Genomic DNA, 18,005 nt, shown 5'->3' on the forward strand with positions numbered 1-18,005 from the left:
GACAAGAGCAGATGATTAGCAGTGTTCTCAATAGTGTTTTTGCATAATCTTACATTTTGACAGAACTCTTCAGCAGCTTTTTATTGTCAGTGCTCTGCAATCAGTAATACTTTTTCCTTGACATTTACTTTGTCATTATAAATCTTGTAAGTGGTCATTTAACTTGTTCAGTATGCATGTAAGAATATCATTGCTAACACGTTTGAAAAAATGTCTTCCTGTTGAGGAACTATTGTGAAAGTAAACTTAAAAAACCCCTAAATGATGTAGGTTAATGCGTGACCTTATGAAATAAATACCTGTCTGTGAGCACATTTCAAGGATGATTTTAAAATCTTTCTCTTATTGAGCATTCACTCTAAGTCATCAAATTCAACATGATTGTTGAATTTTTTTAATTTTTTTTATTTAATACTATTATTCAGTTATGATCATTTACATCTGGCTGACCAAAATTAAACTCTTATGATCCATAAGCATTCATAATTACATACTGCATGTAACATTAATAGTCAATATAATAAACCTTCATCTTTATTGAAGCATCTCTTGTTTCTACAGCAGTTCTTTAATCTATCTCAATAGATTTCTAGTGTACAGCTCATATAGATTTGGTCAGTGACAAGGGTTAGAGTAGTCTTGTAGAACATTTACTTGTAGCTGTGAAAAGCCCACATTCATCAGAGGATTAGGTCGATCAGATTGTACCAGGATCAATGGAAGGACTGTGTGATCCCTCTTAGGCTGTAATGTGTTCACCTTCTTTGGAGAGAATTCACATACACACACATTTCTCTGTCTTAAAGCCATTTATCTCAGAATGTCAAATTGCAATAATTAACCATTATTGATCTTAAATTCAATTAACTTCATTAACACAGGTCATGACGAGGGTGCTTGTAAGGGAAAGGCTCTTGACAAGTGTCTTTTCTTATATGACATTGAATGTTCACAATCATGGCTATAAACTATTCATACTGTGCCACAGGAACATCTTTTAAAAATGACAGGAGTTTGGTTGGTGGCTCTGAAGCGACATTTTAATCCCCTCCCCCTCGTCTTCTAGTTCTCAGGGTTTTCCAGCAAATTTCTATTCAGGAATCAGTGAACCATTTGTTTCCAGCACATTATCTTAGTGTGGTATTACAGCAAACCCAACCTATTCAAATACCCTTTGGTTCGGTAGCTAGTGCGAGATAGAGACTCGTTTACAAAAGTGTATATTAGTATACTTAGCAAATGAGTGAAATGAATATTCAGTGCTTCTTTTTGCTATACATACAAAACAAGCTGGGGCCATCATGTAGAGGTAATCCTTAGAATCTCTGCTTTCTTCAGGTCCTAAGATTCATATTGCAGCCAATAGTTGTTTTTCTTAAGTGAAGGTTGAATAACAACTGTGAAAGAACACAAAGCTTTGTTGGCCCACAGTGAACTCCTTTTATTATAGAGGAACTTCATTATAAGCACAAGTTCACAATAGCTGAAATTGTGATTGAAATCATTTGGATTTCTACTATACCATTCATACAGATGCACGGAGTTTATTGTAAGGAGGCAGTGCAACCAAAATAGCTATTGAAACTACTGTATAAAGGACTTCAATGGGAGTAACAAGTTTGCAAGAAAAATGAAGAATCAGGCTGAAGGTCTTTTGGTACATTTTGAATGTCTTAAGCAGCCATGATCATTTGCAAATAAATTGCCAAGCAGAGTGACTCATTGTTATATATTGAAGCATTTTAGGTGAAAACTTGATTTTTAGAAACTTCAGAGTGAAGGCAACTGCCCCAGGAATGTGTATTTATGTTAGTATAGCTTAACACAAATACAACACCAGATTCTAGTTACTGTAGAACCTGTAAGATGTGGACAGATTAGGAGCAATCAAATATGTGAGAAAATTACAGGAAATAAGGTGTAAGATTTTATCTTGTTCTAAACCAAGGCTAAACCATAATCAGAAGACTCTGAGAAATGTGGATGAAGAGAAATGGTAGCATGACTTTTGTTCAGAAACAGATTTCTGTAAGAATTAAATGGTCATTTTTTCACTACATTTGCTATTTCCACTCCACTATATAAAGCATTTACTGAGAAGAGGCAGGACAGAAGCAGAATAGTTTGATTACTGCATTTGAAGAAACTAAGTTCCCTTACAACATCTGTTTGCTCAGTGAAGGATTATAATAATTAAGAGCTATTAGAGCCATATTGAGAACTTTTATGCTCATGCCTGCTTATCCTGGAGTTGGCTGCGAATCTTGTAGTAGTTTGTGGAATGCCCTGTGTGCTTTTCAGTGATTAAAAGATGCCACCCAAACGGCTGGTATCAAGCAGAGATTGTGTCTCTGTGTGTTTTGGTACCAATGCATAGGGAGAATTTGGCTTTGTCTTAGCAAAATGTTGACAGTGACTTTTATTTAGGAAAAAAAGCAAACAATTTTTTTTTTTTTTTTTTTAATTTGAGGATTCTGGTAAATGTTTTCGTCCATTTAAGGAAATAGTACTTCTGTGCTTAGAAAAATTCTAGACAGTCCAGAAAAACAATTAGGGTCAAAGTGGAATGTGAAGCTGTTTTCTCTGCTGGTGAACTTTTATTTTGCACTGTAATGTGTACTTGCATGGAGTGGGAATCTCCAGCAAGTCTGTAATACTTCACAGCAAGAAACTGTCTTGAAAACTATAGAAAAACCACTTTTGTGTTCCTTAGAGTGGATCACATTTATTCATGTTGAATAATTTATACAACAAATGTAGGTGGGTTTTTTTTTCCTGTTATTAATGCCCATGCATTATTACAACATTGTATTTGTTAAGTTTAGGTGAAAGTTTTGAGTCTTTGGGGCTGCTTGTGAACTGTTTACTTCACCAGTTTGTTCCTGGTTACCCACTCTCTGGTGGTGCTTTCCCTTCATGGCTGGGTAGCTGACCCTTAACCACCCCCTGGATAGTGAGGAACTTCATGCTCCTTGGAATGATGGTCATTTGTAACTTTGGTGGACTTGGAGGAAGGGCATCCTTTCCCTGGGAAGGTGAAGGGGTGGGGAGGAGAAGGAGGGTATTATGTGAATATTGATGAAATGGGAACAGAAAAATCTGAAGTGACTCAGCAGCAGTTGAGAATTCCAAGTGGGTGCTCACAGTGCCTGTTCCTCATTTGGTCTTGTCCTAATGGTGCTTGTGAAAGGCTGTTTATGTAGTTACAGGAAGGCCAGGAAGTTTTCTTTCTCCTTTTTCAGCAGGATCAGCCAGAAATTCCAGGCATATACTCATAGGGGCTGTTCAAATATCTACTTCCCCAGAGTGAAAAGGGGGAAGGAGATGAATTCCACAAAATACCATAGGAAGGAAGGTCCTTCTGTCATCATGGGAGTCCATAACGTTTCTCAGCCCTTCCATTCCACTGTCACCCTGAATTGCTTCTGATAATCAACTGTGGGCACACACAGTGGGACTTGAACTGTTCCCCAGCTTCTCTACAGCTGTGGTCCTTTTGGTAGTCAGTGTGTGTGTGACTGAAAAATTTAGGTCAAAACCCTTAAAAATCTGTTTTTCCTGGCCAGGCATAGTCTCTGAACTCTTACTCTTGTGAAGTTTCTCGTAAACATGTCATTCACGCCTGACTGTACAGTAATGACACCTGAGGGAAGCCTCTTTAAAAATCTGTAGGATCATATTCATTATACATGGGAATAACTTGGACTTCTGGTCTCTCTCAGCTAAAGTTTTTTAATGTTTTGATGCCTTCTTGTCAAAGATTTCTTGCAGAAGATGGCAGGTTAACTCTTCTAGTAAGGCCAATCCTCATGCAGCCCTGTCCATGCAGTGTGATGGGATCAGGTGCTCCTCTCCACATGAGAAAGAAGTGGTGTTAGGTTTCATGGGTGGATAATTTGAGCAGATTTTAGAAAAAACCCTGCTCAGCAGGTTGAATTCAAGGAGTTGAGGCCCCAGGGAGAAATCAAGGCAGAGTGCAGTTTTGGAGGAGAGAAGCATGATCCATCATGTTCCTTCTCCAGCACTGGTAGAGCGTACCTGAGTCCTGCTTTGTGCTGGGGGCAGAAAGCTCTTTGGAGGAGAGTTGTGACAATACTTCAAAAACCTTCCCGTTTTCCCCATTGTGAAAAGAAGTTTTCTGGCAGACTGCAGATTCAGCATTCGTTGTATCCCAGCAGCTTGGCTCAGAGGAGATTTGTAACCACAGGCTCTGGGTTGTGCACAGTACATACACACCTGTGGGTATTTCACCAGGTATTCTCCCCCTAATAACTGTTTAAACTGAAAACTGGCAATTATTTTCAATTATATACATATATTGTATTCACAAAAACACACTGTGAAGAAGCATAGGAACAGAAACACAAACTTAACTCATCTTCTCGTGTTTTGTGTAAATAGCTGAATTGTATATATTAACCTACAGGAGTAACAGGCTCCTTTACTTGTCTTCTTGTCTAGAACTAGACAATTAACTTCTAACTTCTTTGGATTTCCAGGTTTTCAGCTATTAACTGTGGATAAGAATGTTTCTTCCACAGGGTTGTTGTGAAAAATAAAGCAGTAATTGAAGCTCCTGAACACCTCAGTTAAGTGATGCAGTCCAATAGTGCCAAGTTGTTTCTAAGCCATCATTTCATATTAGGGTACCCTGTTTTTTCTGGTGTATATTTAGTGAAAGAAGTAATATATAAATGTGAGGTTTGCACTCTTGTTAAAGAAACATCTAAACAGTATTTGGCTTCAGAAAAAGGAATTAGTAGCAGTTTTTGAATGTACTTTGTTTTCATTTGTGGGTGGCCTGTATGACACTTTTGATGTTGGTAGCTTAAAGTCCAAAGTGAATAGGAGCTCTGAGTCCTGTACCTGCCTTTAAAGTGCACAAAACCCAGAGGAGCTTGAAATACAGTGACATGAGGAAAAGGTGCCTGATGTGGACTTGCTTTGTTCTATGTTTAGGTGGCCCACACTTTAATGACATATAAACCTGTTTCTTGTTGTCGTCTCTTCACTGTCTATTCTTGTCCATGTAATTCTCAACTCTTAACACGTACGGTTGATTTGAGCACCGCAATCTCTCCAAATGTAGTACCAGTCCAGGATGCTGAATCAGAGCAGCTGGCTGGCTTCCTCTGGCCTATTTCTGAGCTCTCTGTGGCAGACAGCTGCAGTATTTTCATGAAGGAACAAACACAAGTACACTTCAAAGTTTTTAGTGCCTAATGATAGCCACCTATTAGATTGGCATCCCATGTCACGTCCATCCACACCGCTTCCCAGAGACTTAACACTGCACTCGTACTGGCATGAAAAGGCTGCAGATTTATCAACATACAAAAAAAAAAAATCCAGCTAAACAAGCATTAATCTTGCACATCACATCAAATTAACATGTTGAAAATTAATATTCTTGACCTTGCCAGTGGGCAGAACAATCCGTCTTGCAGTGGGCTCGCACTCCGGTGCGAGGTACCAGGGACTTCAGCCGATGTGCGAGAGAAGTGCTGACCTCTCTACTTGGAAATAACATTTCTCTCCCATAATAGACAGTCCTGCCTCTATGAAACAGAACCTTTGACCTTTCTAACAGGAATAATGTCCCTGTCAAGGTGCTGGGTAATCAGTATTGCTATGCCCGTTTAGAGCCTGTTGTCATTTGCCACTCTTGTAAACAGGGCAGTCACTCCTTCCTCCCGTTCCAACTGCCTAATGAGGAATATGTGAAAAATCTCTGCCAAGGAGTGAAGTCTCAAATACAGTTTCAGTTACATGGGAATTATCAGTCAGTCTCGGGATAGAAATAGCTCAAGTTGTGGGTGAAATGTTTGCCTTTCTTCCTGTAAGTGGAAGGCCTGTGGAGTGGGAGTTTTCTAACAGACTAATATAACTCTTTTATATGCCTTCATTTGCATTCGGTCTTTGATTGACTCCATCCACTGAGCTGGTTTTCTCTTGCCTCTGTTCATTAATTTTGTGAGTAAGGTTCACTGGCACAGTCAGATCATCTCTGTGCTGCTGTTCCTCCGTGGGCTGGTGTTGGGACTGAGCCCCCTCTTATCTCCAGATAGTCCCACCAAAACTGGGGACTCTTAAATCTTTAAATAATATTCTGGTTATTTCTTAGGTGGCTGGTTTCTGATTTAAAACAGAACAGGACAGATAATTAGGAAAAGGCTGTGCCCTGCCAGTGGCACTGGTCATAGCAGGAGCCACCTCTTGCTCTGTGTCTGGTGTGGGGAACGGGGTCAGGATGCAGAGGGAGTTTCTCTGGCTGAGTCCTACTCACTGCTCCACTTTATGATCTATTATGATCCTGTTTCCCTGGTGGTTTTTTTTTTGTTGTTGTTGTTTGTTTTGGTTTTGTTTTGTTTTTGTTTTTTGTTTTTTGTGTGGTTTTTTGGTTTTTTTTTTTAGTGAGAATATAATATTCATCCTTTCAGCACTGAGAGAGTTCCTGCTCCCAATCCTGTTCTGCTGTTCTCCTTTTTCAAGTGTGAGATGTACATGGGCACAGGGTTTTTTAGAGTTGAGAAGATTATTTTTTTCACAATCCACTCAAAATCAGATGGTTTGGGAGATGACTCTTAGTATTACATGATGATTTGAAATGATGCATAAATAAATAATAAAGCTGATTAATTTTTTTTTTTAATAAAAAGCTGTTTGGTTAAAGCCAAAATATTTCTAAGGAGCTGAGTGTTTTTGATAAACTTTTGCAGTTAAGCATTTTTTATGTGAGAAGAATATTGGAATGTTTTGTTACTTTTTCAAGCAAAGAGCACATATACTAGTTTAAATATATCCCAGTAAGCTAATTAAAAGAAAAGAAACATTCTTGGCAAAAAAACATAATTAAACCAAGAAATTTCATAAGTATCAAAATGAAATATTTGGATAGATCCAAGCCAAAATATAGGGTCTCAGATGCATTTTTCAGGAAATAAGGGAAGAATTGTGCAATTAGTTGGTTTTTGGCGAACAGTAAAATACACCTTTAATGCTGTGATCTCTATTTCCAAAGAAACTCAAGGAGGTGTGTGTCCAACCCTGTCACTAGATGGATGTTGCCATGGAGGGGATGAAACGCCATGGGATGTTTTCCCTGTTTCTGCTGAAGGGGAGCTCTGGCAGTTGGGGGTAGAGGCAGTAGCTGCGGTGCTGGTGGGCACCTCATTGCTCAGGACTTGAGCAGTCCCAAGTGGTTTTGGCTGCAGATGCACTTCCTCTGCTCCAGAACCACAGTGGACTGGTGATATTTCTCTGCTCTTGTAGACTAGATCTCTGGTGTCTGTGTAGAGCCAGGTATATGAGTTTATTACTGTCTATACAATATGTAGATCATTTTGGGCAGTGATGGATCACAATTTATTTCCACAGGCAAAGAAATGATCCATAGCTCAGTTATGAAGGTAATTCCCTCTTGTGTGGAAATGAATTGCATTATACCACACCTTACTGTTATGTATTGATATCAAATATGTTAATTTCATTATTACCTAGCAGTTTAGTTAATAATTGTAACAAATATTAATGAGAGACCCATTCATTTTCAATCTCTCTAGCTGCACCTGCAAAATGTTTCTGAACCCCTTTGATATTCTCATCTTCGCCAGAAACTGAGGGCCACACCAGGCTGTGGCTTTCCTTCTTTCTTTTTTTTTTTTTTTTTTTTTGGTCAAATATTATGTCACAGTGACACCATTGCTCAACTTGTAGGCAATTTCCTTTGGGTTATGGTGCCCTGTGAGATGTAAACTAAACAGTTTTTTGAGAACTGTGATTTTTTTTTTTTTTCTCTTACTCTGGCAAAACAAAACCCAGAACTGCCTCATTTCTTTTATTTCCACTCTTATTTCTTTATTTCCACTCTTCTTCTGCCATTAGACTTGCCCTAAAGTTGTTTTTTTTTCCCCTCTGACTTTGCTGTTGAGGCACTGAAGAACAGTTTTATAGATGCCCTGCAGTTCAAACATTTACTCTACACTTGAAAAATATTAAACTACAAGTCTTTTGTCTTTTTTTTTCTTTTTTTTCTTCTTTTTTTTTCTTTTTTTTTAATAATAATAATAGGGAAACAGCCATGTAAGGATGGGCTGGAGACAGTGCTCCTTAAAGACAGTCTTTCTACCAGGCAGTGAATCTCAGTGGAAAACCTTTTTACCATCTCCTGCTGTTTTTATTCTCTGCTTTCATAGTCTCTTTGCTCTTCCAGCAGTTATTTAACCAAAGAAGAAAATTCTCTGCTAGAGGCCTCCTTGTCCTTATTTCTGATGCAGTGAAGCTCTTGCCTGCACCTCTGCTCAGAATACAGACCATTTCTTGCCCCTGAGCAAGGTCTGGTGGAGCAGGGAGAGATCAGGGTTTCCCTTGGTTGCAAATGGGCTCCTTTCCATGGGTACCTGCACCGGATCCCATAGTCCCTGCTCTTCTGTCCACATGGTGGGAACAATTTACTTGGGTTTTCTGAGGAGGAAACATGACAGCCACCATAAAGTTACCTGTAGTGGCATTGCAGAACCTGTGAGTGTGCCCCAAGTCTGCCATTGCAGGCTGGTCCAGAACCTGTTGGGTTACCTTATATTGCCATGAGGGCAAGGGATTAGGAGACCAGCCCTTGAAATAAGACATTAGAAGCTACTGACATAAACTCCAGATTAGGATGGTGTTTTAAGACCTAGGCTAAGATATTTCCTTGAGCATCCTCATCTCTTGCATTTGGGCAGTGATGGATCACAGTTCATTTCCACTGGCAAAGAAATGATCCATAGCTCAGTTGTGAAGGTAGTCAGCTCTCTCATTGAGGAATCATAGAATCATGCAATGGCCTGGGTTGGAAGGGACATTAAAGATGATCCCTGCCATGGGCAGGGTCACCTTTCATTAGACCAGGTTCCATCCCTCCTCTCCTTGTGCAGGAGAAGGAGCAGAAGGAGTTGTTCGAACTGTCAGTTTATCGAAGTTGCAGATTGCCGGGTTAAATTCCACACTGTCATTTGTGCCTCCTTCCCTGCATTTCTGGATCAAAGACTGATGTCACAAGTTGGCTTCACAACTTGAGCTTAGGAAGGAGAACAGCTATAGAGGAGGCAGCTCCTGGTTAACACGCAAATATGCTTGATAGTTGGTGAAAAGGGCAAAGAAAGCATGAAAGGTAAATAGATTTACATTTAAATGAGCCGCATGCTGGAGGTTTTCCCTAATGTAAAAGTCACTCTCTAAAAAAGCTGTGAATGTGACAAGTGTTTAAGTTCAAACAAAATTCATAAGACTTCAGCAGTAAGAGAAATAAAAATGTAAAGAATAACACACTAATTAGGGGCTTGGTTCTGTGCCCTCAGTTTGTGTTGGTGAGCACTGGTTCCCTGGAGGGATTTCCATGGTGTGCAGGGACAAAGCCCATGGCTTTGGTACGTGATGTGTTGGTGGGAGTGGGTGGCACACACTCAGCCTGGTGCTCAGTAGACAAAATGAGCAAAAGGCAGGTACAGTGGGAGTGCCTTGATGTGCCACCTCAGCCTGCAGGTGTGAATGAGGTCGCTGTAATGCAGGCAGTGTGGTGATAACCTTGTGTCTTCTTTACTTTGTGAAAAGGAAGTTATTCTTCAGTTTCAAAAGAGGCAAAGGAATACGAGGTGTAAAAGAAAATCTGTTTCCACAAGGTGGAATAGAAAAGGGGTACATTTCCTTCCAAATCATAGGTTTTGTGCTGTCATTCCTTCCTTGCATCCTTCCTTATCCATATCACTAGGATATGGTGTGGTTGAGAGAGAGGAAGTTGACAGTCAGTTGTTTGAACATTATTAGTAGTTATATAAATTTTTTCAGCTTTAGAGAGTAATTTCAACTGCTTTGGTCTCCTTTGCTAAAGGTCTGAAAATCCATCTTTTTAGATTCTATGTAGTGGTTTTTTGTTGCAAATACTTGCAGGATAGATGCTGAACATTACTACCAATTGCCAGCATGTCTGTAACATAAAATAATAATGCTTTTTCAAAATATTTTGAAAAAGCATAAGATACAGCAAAACAGCTCAGCTCCATTTCAGCAGACTATTTTATACTTGTTAAAGTCTGATCTTCGTATCAGCATCTTTGGAGCATCTTATGATAAAGTTTTTTAACATAATTCTTTCAAACTATGTTCTCCCAAATGTAAAAAAATATAGGACCCTGGCTGCATGAATTTTCTGCACTGAAATTATCTGAGCTGAAATATTTAGTCATTATTACATGTTGCTCTTGTGTGATATGTTTGTGCTTTCAAAGGTTTAACTGCTGTTCTGAAGATCAGCTTATACCTGTACATGCTTGGAGGAAGATTCGCTACCATTCACGTGAAAGAACAGTAGTGAATGCTTTGTGTTACCTAACTGAATGAGGAAACACTCCATGTGAAACTAAAAGCCTGATTTCATTGTCACTTTAACAGTTGTTTGGTCTCTTGTGGTTTTCTGATAACATTTAAACATATTTTCCCTGAAAGAAGTTTGCAAGGTTTAATACTGTGTATGTGATACCTGCTGTAGCGTTCTACATTTTTCAGTCTGTTGCTTAAAGTAGGTCTTTTTGGGGTGTAAACTGGTATCTTCTCTGCACTGTTGCCTCCATAAACAAGCTATAGATTGTTCAGTGTGGTTAAGATACAAATACCGTACACTTTCCAGATGTGTTGCAGAGAAGGTCAAAAGTCAAGTGTCTTCAAGCACAGAGTCTACTGAAAATGAGATTTTTTAAAAAGTTTATAATTGTGAGAGATTTTAAATTCCACTTAATATAGTCATATACTGTTTTTGCTTTCCTGCAAATTAATGCATTATATAGAAATAGATAATTCTGATTAGTTAATGATACTTCTTTTAGTGTTTCCATAGTTTTCTTGCCTAAAGGAAAAACTTAGGTAGGCGTAGTATGTAGTAGAATAGAAGCAGAGAAGCACCATGGAAAAAAAAAAATTGTGTACTGTCAGTTCCCAACTATCCTATTCAAGAGGAGTATCTTAGATTTACATCACCAGTTGCATTACTTGAGGGGGAAAAAGAGACAGGATCCCTGTTGGGTGTCCGTGTAGCTTATGCTGAGTAAATATTGACAAAGTAGTCTAAAGAGCAAACACTTTGACATTTGTAAGGTCCACTGGAAGGTCTTGTATATATTTATACAGCAAGAGTGAGTTCAGCATACCAATTTTCTTGAACTAGCTCCTGACATAATTCTGTGTGGGCTTTCTTTTTGAGAAAGGTGTGTTTAAATGGGAACATTTGTTGCACCCTTAGTGAATCTCCTCAAATTGCTCTAAGTTGTTTCAAAAGGTTGCATCACCTGATTTTAACCATTTCCTCTAAAATATGACACTACTAATAACGATAACTTTAAAAATATCTAATTTTAAAAATTATTTTAACTGGGGATTTTTTTACTTTGTGGAAATTTTTGATGTTTGTTATGCTCTATATTTATTAAAGATTGAGTCTCAAGACTGTAATGAGCAAAAAATGCTTGCTTAATTTAAATTGTGAATCTGTCTGTTAAGAAATGCATTAGGGGTAGGAGAAGCATAAGACATATTAATTGACAGACAGGAACTGCTGTCTCTGAGGTTGATACAAGTAATTTATTACTTTAGAAATGAATGCCACCTCCAGAATGTGCTTCATTAATTTCAAATTTAGTTTTAATTTCAAGCTGTTGCCCCTTGAGAAGAATAAGGTGGCAAATTATGTTTGAAGAGCAGATTTTTTTTTGCTCTGAAGAAACACTAAATTTTAACTGTTTAATTTTGCAAATAAGTACACTTCTTTGACTAAAGCAAAAGTATGATGAGCAGAAACTAACTTATATTTTTTTCTCTTCATAATAGCCTACGTTTCAGACGAACTAAAAGCAGCAGCACTGGTGGAGGAAGATGTGGAACCTGACGAAAATGCAGTTGATGGGGAGCCTTCAGCAAAATATGCATGTCCAGAAAAAGACTTCAGTAAGAACTGCCAAAGCTACCAAAACTCTCCAGCAGCTGAATTTTCTAGCCATGAAATGGACAGTGAGTCCCACATCAGTGAGACGAGTGACCGCATGGCAGACTTCGAGAGCAGCTCCATTAAAAACGAGGAAGAGAGCAAGGAGGTGTCGATACCACTGGAAGACTCTACGGTATCTGACAGTTTAGAACAAATGAAAGCAGTGTATAATAACTTCCTCTCCAATTCCTACTGGTCCAATCTCAACTTGAACCTTCACCAGCCAATCTCGGAAAAAAACAACGGTAGCAGCAGCAGTAGCAGCAGTAGCAGCAGCAGTTGTGGAAGTGGCAGCTTTGACTGGCACCAGACTGCTATGGCCAAAACACTGCAGCAAGTTTCTCAGAGCAGAATACTTCCTGAACCCAGTCTTTTTAGCACAGTTCAGTTGTACAGACAGAGCAGTAAGCTTTATGGCTCTATATTTACTGGAGCCAGTAAATTCCGCTGTAAAGACTGCAGTGCTGCCTATGACACTTTAGTAGAATTAACAGTGCACATGAATGAAACAGGACATTATCGAGATGACAACCATGAAACGGATAACAATAACCCCAAAAGATGGTCGAAACCTCGTAAACGTTCTTTGCTTGAAATGGAAGGGAAAGAAGATGCCCAGAAAGTGTTAAAGTGTATGTACTGTGGTCATTCATTTGAATCTCTTCAGGATTTGAGTGTTCATATGATCAAAACAAAACACTACCAAAAAGTGCCTCTGAAGGAACCTGTTACACCCGTAGCAGCAAAAATTATCCCAGCTACTAGAAAGAAAGCATCACTGGAGCTTGATCTTCCAAGTTCTCCAGACTCCACGGGTGGGACGCCAAAAGCAACAATCTCAGATACCAACGATGCACTTCAGAAGAATTCTAACCCTTACATCACGCCAAATAACCGCTACGGTCACCAGAACGGTGCCAGCTATGCCTGGCACTTCGAGGCGAGGAAATCCCAAATTCTGAAGTGCATGGAGTGCGGAAGTTCCCACGACACTCTGCAGGAACTCACGGCTCACATGATGGTGACGGGACATTTTATTAAAGTCACTAACTCTGCCATGAAAAAAGGGAAGCCAATTATAGAAGCCCCAGCAACACCAACAATAACGTCCCTAGTAGATGAGAAAGTCCAGTCTGTGCCACTAGCTGCCACCACTTTTACATCTCCTTCCAACACACCTTCTAGTGTTTCCCCTAAATTAAATGTTGAGATTAAAAAAGAAGTAGAAAAAGAAAGAGTCATTGCTGATGACAAAATGAAAGACAAAGAGAAGTCAAGTGAAGATGAGGAGAAGTATGATATCTCCTCAAAATACCATTACTTGACTGAAAATGACCTAGAAGAAAGCCCTAAGGGGGGATTAGATATATTGAAGTCTTTAGAAAACACAGTTACATCAGCTATAAACAAAGCCCAGAATGGCACACCAAGCTGGGGTGGCTACCCCAGCATTCACGCTGCCTACCAGCTGCCTAATATGATGAAGCTGTCATTGGGTTCATCTGGGAAGAGTACACCATTAAAACCTATGTTTGGGAACAGTGAACTGGTATCACCAACTAAAAACCAGCCCTTGGTGTCTCCACCCAGCAGTCAGACCTCACCTGTGCCAAAAACAAACTTTCATGCCATGGAAGAATTGGTAAAGAAGGTCACTGAGAAGGTGGCTAAAGTGGAGGAAAAAATAAAGGAGCCCGAAGGAAAGCTTTCTCCACTGAAGCGTGCGACGCCTTCGCCGTGCAGCAGTGAAGTCAGTGAACCCCTTAAGCTGGAATCCTCCAATGATGGTGGCTTCAAAAGCCAGCAGAGCAGCCCAGTTCCTCAGAGAGATGGCTGCAAGGATAGTCCAACTGTAGAACCTGTGGAGAATGGGAAAGAGCCTGTTAAGTCCATTGTAGGTTCTTTAAGTAGCAGCACAGCTATCATCACCGATCACCCTCCCGAACAGCCATTTGTAAACCCATTAAGTGCACTGCAATCTGTCATGAATATTCACCTTGGGAAAGCAGCAAAGCCATCTTTGCCCGCTTTGGATCCAATGAGCATGCTTTTTAAAATGAGCAACAGTTTGGCAGAAAAGGCTGCGGTGGCCACCCCACCTCTACAGTCCAAAAAATCAGACCACTTAGACCGTTATTTTTATCATGTCAACAATGACCAACCCATAGATTTGACGAAAGGCAAGAGTGACAAAAGCTGCTCTTTGGGTTCAGCGCTTTTGTCATCCACATCGACATCTTCTGCATCTTCTTCATCTACAGTGACAACAGCAAAGACATCTGCAGTCGTGTCATTCATGTCAAACTCGCCGCTACGCGAGAATGCCTTGTCAGATATATCTGATATGCTGAAGAACCTGACAGAAAGTCACACATCAAAATCTTCCACACCTTCCAGCATATCTGAGAAATCTGACATTGATGGTACCACAATAGAGGAACCAGAAGAGAGTACACCAGCTCAGAAAAGGAAGGGACGTCAGTCTAACTGGAACCCTCAGCACTTGCTCATATTGCAGGCCCAGTTTGCAGCCAGTTTACGGCAGACTTCCGAGGGGAAATACATCATGTCAGACTTGAGCCCTCAAGAAAGAATGCACATTTCCAGGTTTACGGGACTTTCAATGACCACAATTAGCCACTGGCTGGCCAATGTGAAATACCAGCTCCGAAGGACAGGGGGAACTAAGTTCCTTAAAAATTTGGACACTGGGCACCCAGTGTTCTTTTGTAATGACTGTGCTTCACAGATCAGAACTCCTTCAACTTATATCAGTCATCTTGAATCGCATCTGGGTTTCAGGTTAAGAGACTTGTCCAAACTGTCCAGTGAACAGATTAACAATCAGATAGCACAAGCAAAGTCACCATCTGAAAAACTGGTGACGTCCTCTCCAGAGGAAGATATCGGAACTTCTTATCAGTGCAAACTTTGTAACAGGACTTTTGCGAGCAAGCATGCTGTTAAACTTCATCTTAGTAAAACACATGGGAAGTCACCAGAGGATCATCTTCTGTATGTTTCGGAGTTAGAGAAGCAGTAGCATTTGCTTTTGATTAAAATAACTGTAATTTGCTTTGAGGAAAACTGTCAAAGACGCCTTAAAGCTACTGTTTAGTTCTTGGCACATGTTCTTATTTTAACTCCAGAGTCGCTCTGGGCTGAACTGTTTTGTATAACTGTACAGTGTTTAAATAGAGGTGCATAATCAGCTGTTGTTACTGGTAAAATATGAAGGTTAAAATGCAGTGGTAAGTGTTTGGAACTTTGTGTAAATTGGATTTAGTTGCTGTGCATCCCTCTGATGCATCAAGCTGCATGCATTAACAGACAGTTTAATTAAGCATTTATAACTAATTCTGGTGCACTTTTTCATGTGACCTAAGTGTGCTGGTATTTCTCACCCTATAATCTTTAGCCCTCTGAGTACTTTGAAGCACTTTTGCATTAATTTGGTAAAAATGTATGGATATGTTTTTTTTTAAACCCCTTACCAGCTTAGTTCCGATTACTAATATGAACCTCCATTTATGCAGAGGTGTCTTACACCTTGAAATTTAAAAATATAATTTTCACATTGAAACATAGATGTATATATTGTATAGATTTCAAAATCTCTTATGGAAAATGTGATTGTGGTTAATGCCATTTCCTTTCTCTTCAGCATTTTTAGCAACAGCGGGGTTTGTACCTGATAAGTCCCAGGTATAAACCATACCTATATATAGTGTATATTTCATTTTTTTTAGATCTAATGGTTTTTCCTTTAACATCCAAACATTGTAAATTATGTGATAAAAGATACCACAGATAGCATTTATAAAGTATTCAGAAACATTATTCTTAAAGCAAAGCATGTTTTGCTTTGTTTTGCTATACAGTACATCTATATTAAGAGAGGTTCATGTTTAAATTATACATATTTATTAGTGTTGCTATCATTTGTTTGTGTTTTTTCCATTTTTATTTTGTTTTGATTTTTTTTTTTAAACTGTCTGAAGAAACAGAAGCCACGGACTGCATTCCTGGCATGCATTCTAACTGTTTTGCACAACATGACTTTTAAAGGTATTTATTAGTAAAAAAATAAAAATAAAATAAAAAGAGAAAATTCAAAATAAACTCAGTGCTCAAAGGGTTAAATCTATTTGAAAAACTTGTACTGTATTTCCTAAACATTGATAAAGCCTTTAAAATGTTTGTACTGTAATACTTTGCTTAAAAAGTTATGAGGCATTCTGTGATATAACCTCTTTTACTTATTTATAAGCGCTCTTGGTTGTTATTTCCTATTGTAGAATGCCTTTTTATTTCAATTGGTAACTTTCTGTTTTGTTCTGCCTAATTATTCTCCCAAGATTCCATACTGCAGCTTTATCTTTAGGCATATGAAAGGTAACCCGTGGTTACCAGCACACTAAGTGATTCTGTTCGTCTCCATTTTTGGCAGTTAATTTGCAGAAGTAACTGACAGCTGACACCATATGAGAATCTATGTATAAAATATTGGCATGTAAACAGCACAGACACTGTAATGCACTCTGTGCCCTGTTTTGTTGTTGACAATGAAGCACCATTATATGACTCTTCATATAACCTTTTTTTCTACAGCAGCATTAAAATTGTCTTTTTGCTATAATTTTGTGTTGCGTTCACAATTATGTCTGAAATGTGCTACGACTAACGAGCACATTAAAATTAAATTGTATGCTATCTGTTTATGACTGAAGCTTGAGTAGGTTTCTTCATCTGCCAGGTGCTGGCAGTCAAAAGCTGCACATAAATCACTGGAGTTTTAGTGAACTTTAGCATTTCAAGAGCAGGGTAGCACTTATTCAAAGGCTGCATTAACAGGATTTTTTTTCCCCCCCAGAAAAGATAAATGAGCGTTATAACTCCTTTTTAAACATCAGGTAAGGCTGGCTGTGAAGAGGGGGTTTATCAGCAGCACGTGGCAAAGCAAGGAGGTGTTTTGCTGTGCTGAATTCAGACCCAGGGAGATGCTGCTGCTCACCTGCCTTCCTCCAAGTGCGTTGAGCAGAGTCTGCACCGGTGGGTGTTTTACAGCTTAGAGAATCAAATTCCAGACACTCAGCATTTTCAAATGACAGGAGTAGGAACCTGAGACCAGTGACTTGAACTTTGTGGTTTTGAAGTGAGTCCTCCTACGACCCTACCTGCTGCTGGAGAGCCTTCACAGCAGGTGGAGAGGGGCAAGGAAGATGAATAAACACATGCCAAAGAAAAGCAAACAAGCAGGAGCATTTATATGATAATGACAGACTTTCAGTGGTGTTGACAGGTCATCCCATCAAAACCATTGAAAATAATTTGCATCTCCAAACACCTTTATTACTATGCATGTAAATAATGTCTTTTGCCAGTCAGGTGAACTCAGAGTCTGGAGATGGTTACAGGGGAACCAAAACCACCATTACAGCACATAAGTATCATGAGTAAAAATGGTCTCTGAATTCCAAATGTACAGTGTTTCCTTTCTTTTTTTTAAAAAAAAAATCCACTGTCTTTCAGTAAGCAAGTAATTAAATCTTTGGTTCTTTTTGTCTTTCCATCTTTCTTTCTGTTTTGCCATCTTCCCCTGTAATTGTAAAGGCCAGTACCATGTCTCAAAAATGTATTGGAGTGTTCTGTTCTTTCTACAGCAAATACTGCCAGGTGGAGCAAGTGACCAGGATTAGGACTTTGGGTTTTTTCCTCCTCTTTTGGCTCACAGTTGTATCTGATTTTAAGGTCATTTGTGTGTCAGTGTTTATGGCCTCAGCTCAAATTCCAGCAATAAAATCAGCATGCTGTTTTACTGGTTGACTGTACCATCCCAGGAGTCCCCCTCACTTAGCCAGGGAGGCAACCTGGCTGGCTGAAGTCTTTTGTGAAGCCTCCAGGGTGGCTGTCCACGTTTTTCACAAACAGATGATCTCAGTGTAAACGCAGCCAAACTTTTTACCTCCGCAGCAGAGAATTCCTCCTTTGA

At 39.3% G+C, this 18,005-nt stretch overlaps 1 protein-coding gene across 2 annotated transcripts in view; it reads left to right on the forward strand.

The window, feature by feature from the left end:
* TSHZ3 (teashirt zinc finger homeobox 3) overlaps window positions 1–16,742 on the forward strand; it is a 73,596-nt gene extending 56,854 nt beyond the window's left edge. For both annotated transcript variants that reach the window (XM_050311282.1, XM_050311281.1), the window contains exon 2: window positions 11,857–16,742. In XM_050311282.1, the coding sequence (XP_050167239.1) occupies window positions 12,030–15,056 (3,027 nt within the window). In that variant the 5' untranslated portion in view covers window positions 11,857–12,029 and the 3' untranslated portion in view covers window positions 15,057–16,742. The remainder of the gene's footprint in view (window positions 1–11,856) is intronic.
* The last annotated feature ends 1,263 nt before the right edge of the window (window positions 16,743–18,005 follow it).

Source organism: Myiozetetes cayanensis, unplaced genomic scaffold (genome assembly GCF_022539395.1).
Source record: "Myiozetetes cayanensis isolate MyiCay16 unplaced genomic scaffold, myiCay2020 scf16, whole genome shotgun sequence".
Lineage (NCBI taxonomy): Eukaryota > Metazoa > Chordata > Aves > Passeriformes > Tyrannidae > Myiozetetes > Myiozetetes cayanensis.